Consider the following 7701-nt stretch of genomic DNA (forward strand, 5'->3'; position numbering starts at 1 on the left):
TCGCTTCCTTTCTCTTCCATCTGTCCACAGTGTGTCCTCCAGTGCCCTCACTGCCTCCTGTGTCTGCTGACCCAAGGATAAGCTCATTGGACTACAATGGCTACACTAGAGACAGACGGTAAATTGTAGATAACTAGTTGTCTCACTTCTATGCTTTGTATTTGGTCATATTCCTACTTATTTCATGAAAATTTAAACATCATTTAACCTAGTAAAACATGACAAAAAATAACTTCTTACATGGCCACTACATGAGAAAAAGTGTAAACTATGCACAGTATCAGCAATGGACTCAGAAGAAAAGCAATGCATTACGTAAGCTGACAAAACCCTCATCAGTTTATTGTCTTTTAGCAAGAAAAAGGTCTCTCACATTGCTTAGCTTCACCCGAGGAGTCTCCTCAATCCCCCAGTGGAGTTTTTTTTTAATACAAGAGGCTAAATCACCCTCCTTCCATGAACCAACCTCGGAAATACATTTTACAGTTTCTCTGTACAGAGTATCTATTGTCCTCAAACTTGAAAAATGTGCCAAGTTCAACATGGATTCCTTTCCTCTTAAGCTATGTAGGCTGCATGTCATGAAAAACATTCATAGCTCGAGCAATGCCACAGTTCAAGTAATGGAGGCAGGATACTTCCGGACCTCTGGCAGTTCACACAAACATAGGAGGCCACATCATACCAACACCACCAAAGAGAGTGCATTTTTGTGGCAAATGTCAACCTCTCATAACAGCATCGCCTTCACCACCATCATCATCATCATACATTGCAACAATAGAAATACTGTTGGATTGCACTTTCTTCAAGCTTTCATCTTGTGGCATGTTTATAGAAAAAATATATATAGAATACAAAAAGCTTATACTTCTTTGAGTAACAGAATATAACATACAGTACTTCAGATTATGTTTTGATCAGCACATCAGCAGGTGTACATAAATTGCCCTCCCCTTGCCCAAATGCATTTACTGGACTAAACAGGGATGTGTTTTTGCTCACAATTAAGTGCTTTGGTCAATGGGTATAACATTGAGTATGCTATTACAATGGTATTCTACAGGATGTTAATGCTACATAATATCCACTGTATATGAATGTCTGTTAAGAAAGGGGAAAATTGTCAAGATGCACCACGACTTTTCACATATTCACACGTGGCATTTACCCAAAAATGGTTTGGTTCACCAAACCAATATGCGGAAACAGCCTGTTTACAGCACCATTTTTCCCCTCACAAATGCACTAAGTAACCCAATATACTATATGTAACCCATTGGTCAAATTCTCAGAACTGAATAACTAGGGAAAATGGACATCTCTGGTAACACCAACTCCGGTTGTAAAAGTCAAACGAAGATGCAGCACCTGACGTCAGTGAGCAATTTTGTGGTTGTCAACATCCCTACCAAAAAAGGTGTCCATTAAACAAACGGCAATAAATGAAGTACAAAACATTTTTTTGAAAGCTTAAACAGTCTCTTTGAAAACAAACAAAAAAAAACAACCCCCCCCCCCTTCCCAAAGTTCAAGCTGACATTCAAGTTACGGTCCCACTTCAATCTGTGAAATCCCATTCACAAACACCGATGGAATCACTGTAGTGCAAAACTTTACACAATGCACCTCGATGCAGTCGTTCTCGCAGGATACAGTAAACATGTCCTTTTGTCTCTCTCTCTCTCTCTCTCCGTTCGATTACATTTCAGGAGCGGCAGGCGGGAGCCCCGTTGTGTGTTTAGGAGTCTGTAAGAGTTTGTGTTCCTCTGCGTGTTGCGAAGGTGTGGCTGGGGCTTTGGCGTGTACTGGATGTGACAGCCGAACATCCAGGGCGTCATTGTGTTGCAACAAGGAGTGCAGGCGATAGTGCAGGACAAGGTCTTTCAGTGAGCAGTGGACGTCGTAGGGCTCGGCAAAGCCGTACCCGTGTGGTGTGTTGTAGATCATGCAATGCTTCACTTCTTCATTTACACTGAAACAAATCAAAAAAAAGAAAAGCCGTTAATGAGTGTCAGACGAGCACACTGTGTGTAATATTAATTTCAAAATTGATCCATTCTCCAGATTTTTGCTTTCTGAAATGTTGTACTCACACAACAGAGCAGGCGTAGCATCCTTGTTTGCTGCTCTCGCGGATCAGGAAGGTTCCAGGAGCTTTACCTTGAAGCATCTCCTCAGCCTGCGTCCTGCTCAGCTCACCAACAAACCAACTCGTCTCATCTTGATGTGGCAAATTTTTCTCATCTCCCTTCAACACATAGGTGCTGGAAAAATAAGAGTGACAATGTAACATCTCTGTAATAATTCTGTATTTCTTTTACATGCATTGAGTTGTATTATTAAATGTAGTTTCTTGAAGGAATGAGTTAAAACTTACTCGTCAAGGCTGTCGCTCAGTATCCCCAGCCAGTCGTTTATGCGTTTCTGCCGTACGCCTTTGTGATTAAGCCAGCTGCAAGGAAGAAAGGTGCAAAAAAGGTTTAATTTTAAGCATTAAATAATCATAGAGCCTTTTATGGTGATTTACCATGGATATCACAAACAGGATTCTGATGCAACTCACTTGAGGTACTGGTCTCTGATGTTGCGTAGCTCGATGAGGTCAGGCCGCAAGCTGTTCATCTTCCGGTCTGTCTCTCTGTAGTCCTCCACCTGGGTTCTTAAGTCTTCCTCCAGATGGATTTTGCTGTCATAGATCTCCCCAAGACGGCACTTCAGCTTCTCGTAATTTATCAGAAAGCTAAAGAGGGAAGGTCATAGGTCTGAATAGGGTTTTTGAGATGTGAGCTGCATCAATATGCATCCAAATCAAACTACATTTGGCATGTAATTCACCTAACAGGGACATTTTTTGAACCATGACGTAATGAAGTACCTCTCCAGATCTTTGTCGGCTCCCTCGGACTGATTGTTCCTCTCGAACTCCTCCCCGTAACGCTCCTGTTCACGACACTGCTCCTCAAAGATCAGCATTGTCTCATTAAAGGCCTCGATTGCTGTTCGCTTCATCTGGATTTCCTGCATTACAAAGAACATGTCAAATTAGAAATGACTCAGGAGACTGTCAAATGCAAATTCTACTCTTCAGAACTGAATTGATATTTTGGTTTTAGCACAAATTTAGTTTTTACCTGTGAGGTCTTTGTGAAGGTTTCATAAAGACGATCAAACTCCTTCGATTTCTCTTGATACTGACAGTGAACTTCCTTGAGCTTTCTTCCAGCAACATCGACATTGTCCTCTTTCACCTGATGTCAAAAAATGCCACTTAATCAAACATGTACAACACTGATCTCAGTTATCTTTTCCTCCTCATTTACCAAAATCTCTACCATCATCTTCACTCAAACATACTTGCAGTGTCCGACTGCTGACCAACATTCTTATCCAAAGAGATAATATAATAGTACTGGTGCTCACTAACCTGCTGGGAGCGGGACACAGGATGGGTGAGCATCAGGTCCAGTGTGGCGTTGTATTCCACCAATGGATGGTGCTGATAGTGCCAAATGAGCTCCACCACTGAAGTAAACGTGAGGGGGTCCGAGAAGCCGTACTTCCCATCACGGTGGTAAATCTTGATCAGCTTGTTGTGTCCGTCTTTTCTGAGAGGGTGAAATAGCAATGCATAAAAATTAGATTATCAAGCTTAAAAAAATAAAACCCCACTGATGACGTTTGGACTGGTGCTCTGACTGGTGTGTTTGCAGTCTTTTACTTCTGCTTACCTTAACGTCAGCGTAAAGTCTCCTTGCAGCTTTGTGGATGCGTCACGCACCAGAAAGGAGCCATCAGGTGTGTCTCGGAGCTTCTCGTTTACCTCATCCCTGAGGGGAAATCGGTTAACAGTTAACGTATCAAACATGCCATAGATGTCAAACAATGAAACAGCACATTTCTCAGCGGTGAGATTCAGGACTGGGAATTTTGCAATACTGTACCTTGTTATGTCTCCCCAATACCACTCAGCGTCCTGTAGCGAATACGCAGGTGGTGAAAGGCCGTTGTTGTTCATGGTGGAAGACGCTGGCTTTGTTGACCTGGGAGGGAGAGCTGTGAGCCAAAGAGAGATAACAAAACAAAACAAAAAAAGATCAAAATGACAGTTTCTTAGAAAGAGATCTACTGAAAATTGTACGGCATTGATCTGTTGTGAAATGTCTCAAGCAAAGTACTGTAAACATGACCTCTTAAATGTTATGACCATTGCAATCGAGGAAGTGAGTGTGTGTGTTACGGGTATCAGTGTTCTCTATATATACCCCACACCCCACAACACACACACACACACACTCTCTTTGTCACACCCTTGCTTGATGGAGCCTGTCATGATCTGAGGACAAGCCCAGGCATGTTTCCAAGAGATATCACTTGCCAAATCATTATCCAGATCTTAAGTGTGGTCAGCACTGAAAAAGGAAATGTTGCACTTAGTCCTAATTTTTTTTAGGAAGATCAATCAACAACTATTGAATGTGTTTTCTTTTATTATTCCAGATATTCTCATTATTAGGCGCTCAATTGCCTGCAACTCCTGCAAAGTATATTCAAAGTCTAATTTTCAAACTTTGCAGCCGCTTTTCACACTTTCCTGAATTGTATGAGAAGTATTAAATACAGGCTGCAACTAACGATTATTTTCATTATTGTTTAGTCTGCTGATTATTTCCTAATCAATCGTTTGGTCTGTAAAACATCTGAAAACAATGAAACATAACAGTATCCTAGAGATGATGTCATCAAATGTCTTGTTTTGTTCGAAAAGAAGCCAAAACTCAAAAATATTCAATTTTAAGACCAAGCAGAAAATTATCACAAAACCATCAAATGTTTGGAGTTTTTGCTTGAAAAAAAAAACCAAACACTCAAATTAATTTATTATCAAATCAGTTGTAGATTAATTTCATTTAATTGACTAGTTGATTAATTGTTGCAGCTCTATATTAAACAGACCAAAACTGATATTTTTAGCCTCTTGAACTACTCCTCACATGTTATAATTATTGCACTCTTACAGATCTTCAGAAGTTTTCCATCAACCTTAAGGGGGGAAAAAAAGAGAGTCTAAGCGTTTTCCTAAAAATGAAAAAGGAGGGCAAACCGCATCAAGAGGAGGTGAAGGGCGATATATTTCACTGCAGGACAAAAGTGCCTTTCATGAGGCAGTTAGGGAGAATACAAGAGCACCCTCAGAGAGGAGAAAATGTGGGTTTCTCCCACCATCCGCTCTCCTCTTTTTCTGACCTTAAAATAAACAAAAGGCAGGTGCAGCAGCACAGTGGCAGGCACAAAAACGAAAAGCTGCAGCTCCTCAACCCAGCAAAATTAAATCTGCACACCTTCCCCCCTTTTTTTCCTGTCGGCTGCCAAGAAACTCAACTGCCTTCCAAAAGCCACATACCAGTACAGACAAGAGCCACGTAATTTAAGTATGAAATAATAAAATCAGCCACGCTGTAGCCTGGATCTGCATAGTGTCAGATCCAGAAAACACAACAATAGTGAATAAAATATAGTAGGTCTTAATAATCACTAAAACATTCCTACAATATAGATCTTAAAGGAACAATACAAGGAGTCTATATTGTTCCTATATTCATTTAAAGTTCATACTGTATTGTATTTTATCAACTGTCGTTAGTAAAAGCCTTCAAATAATAAATAATATGAATGAAAATAGCGATGGTGCAATTTTAATGTGCTAAAGTCAACTTAATTTAGCTAGGTGTAGGATAACAGGGCTGAAATGCCCAAATAAAAGTGTCACACTGTTAGAACAATGTAATAACGCAGCGGTCAAGTGACAAATGTAAATAAAAAATGAAGTGTTCGTGAGTTGGCGGAGTTAAGTCATGAGACGAGCTGTCTAGCCTGCTTGCCTCTAGCCTACTTTCAGAGCTAGCAGCACACAGATGAGCCACGGCTGGCTGCAGAGGAGAACAAAGCGCTCGTTTCATGCGGCGCTCATTAACGCACCCTCTGCTATATTCCCTTCAAAATGCACCCTTCACCGTGCAACATGTCTGTAGCAAATCTTCCCCTGGCATATGAGGAAATGCAAGAAAAAAACCCCGCTGTGCATTTCTGTCTAAGTTTGTCATATGTGCTGGGACAAAAGAAAAGAGGCAAGCCACTGCGCCTGGTCCACAGAAAAGGTATTACGTAATTGGCAAGTGAATTGCGCTATGCATGCCTGGGCAATGCCACTGGGGGAGCGCAGCGCAGCACCCAGGACCTGGCCATTATAACGTTTCACTGCCACCTGCACAGCATTTGTCAGATGTCAGCTTCATTATAGTCATTATATAAGATGACGCCAGCAAAAGGTTAAAGCAGAAAAATGCAGAAAACGTCTTTCTGACCCCCCGCAGACGAGACAATGGCTGCCTTTAACCCTAACTTACCTGGAGGTGCTTGATCCATTTCGATATAGAATAAACCTTCGGGAGGATAAACCATTCCTGTTTCAGAAGAGTAGTCCAGGTTGCTGTTGTTGTCTTTGCACGAAATAGGAAAGGAGGAAAAAAAGCACGTTTCTTTTGCCGCAAGTGGAACCTCAATGCAGACGCCACGTCCTACATAGATTTAGACAAAAAGAAAAATCCTTCGATTGTGATTCCAGGAAACATCCCAAAGTCCAAATGTGCCCTCTTAACATAGCCTGTCTAACTCTGGGTTTTTTTTCAGACGTATAGATTGTCAGTCCATGCCTTCTTGCTGTGCGGTGGAGCTCTACTTTACTTCATCTCGGAAGTGGAGCGACTTTAAAGGGCCGATCGTAACATCATCTTGGCACGGTCCAACCTGCCAGCACAGTAGGGGATTTCTTTACCTTGCCAGCTTCACGGTTACGCAAAACACGCCTTGTTAAGTTCATATTTAATAATTAGACAGAAACAGCTTATTCAAGTAGACTCTGCAAAATAATTTGTTATTTGGTGTATTTCTGTTTGCAGATACGTTGTCTATGCCATATCATTTCCCCCCTAAATTGGAATGGTACGTTCCAGACCGATTCATTCAACTCTTGCACGACACTGTAGCTGAAAAATTCCTTGCAGGCCATGAATGAAAAAGAAAAACCTAGTCTATTAGCTTGAATCATTAAATGTACATGATGTCTTTTATACCTTTTTTTTGTTTAATAATTTAAACAACTAGGGGTTAAATAATTTTCTGCCATGTTAGGTGTCTGCCTAAATTACTGTTGAATGAATAGAGTTGCAATAAAATGACATCATACTATAGGCTTTATGATAATTCAACAGCTTTTTGGCATCCAGAAAGCACCAGGCTAAACTCTTTTGTCTGGGAGGCGATGGCGTCACCTGCCTAGTTGGCAAGTGTGTATTATATTCTTGTCGAGCTTGTCAAACACGTTCAGCAGCAAAAATGGCATCTTGAGTGTCGCCACTCGTAATTATTGCTGCTCTCAGATGACCCTGTTGAAGACACGATAGGTAATAGCAGATATGTTACCAACTGTACAATGAGTTGAAAATGAATGTTGGGCAGAAAGAATAATTTTATGATGAGACACTGTGGTGTTTTAATCTTCATATGCTATAAATGGCCAGAGTGTTAGCATTACTGTCCCCTCATGTGTTCATGTCGGATGAATACATGCATTGTTGTTCGTTCATGACACAGGATGATTTTGTGCTGTAAATTTAAACAATCAGGGCCTCTTCCACCAGC

At 41.0% G+C, this 7701-nt stretch overlaps 1 protein-coding gene across 2 annotated transcripts; it reads right to left on the reverse strand.

Annotated features, from left to right (window-relative positions):
• Positions 1 to 316: 316 nt before the first annotated feature.
• LOC137193860 (phosphatidylinositol 3-kinase regulatory subunit gamma-like) lies at positions 317 to 6756 on the reverse strand. 2 transcript variants are annotated; one of them, XM_067605271.1, is made up of 10 exons: positions 6408 to 6756; positions 3945 to 4056; positions 3732 to 3830; positions 3428 to 3608; positions 3135 to 3251; positions 2879 to 3021; positions 2567 to 2743; positions 2381 to 2455; positions 2097 to 2267; positions 317 to 1975 (listed from the first exon to the last, which is right to left on the reverse strand). In XM_067605271.1, the coding sequence occupies exons 1-10, from the start codon at positions 6460 to 6462 to the stop codon at positions 1702 to 1704; spliced, it is 1404 nt and encodes a 467-aa protein (XP_067461372.1). In that variant the 5' UTR covers positions 6463 to 6756; the 3' UTR covers positions 317 to 1701. The 2 variants fall into 2 exon arrangements, with proteins under 2 accessions (XP_067461372.1, XP_067461373.1); XM_067605272.1 differs by lacking the exon at positions 6408 to 6756 and adding an exon at positions 4191 to 4819.
• Between the last annotated feature and the right edge of the window lie 945 nt (positions 6757 to 7701).

Source organism: Thunnus thynnus, chromosome 12 (genome assembly GCF_963924715.1).
Source record: "Thunnus thynnus chromosome 12, fThuThy2.1, whole genome shotgun sequence".
In the NCBI taxonomy this organism is placed as follows: domain Eukaryota; kingdom Metazoa; phylum Chordata; class Actinopteri; order Scombriformes; family Scombridae; genus Thunnus; species Thunnus thynnus.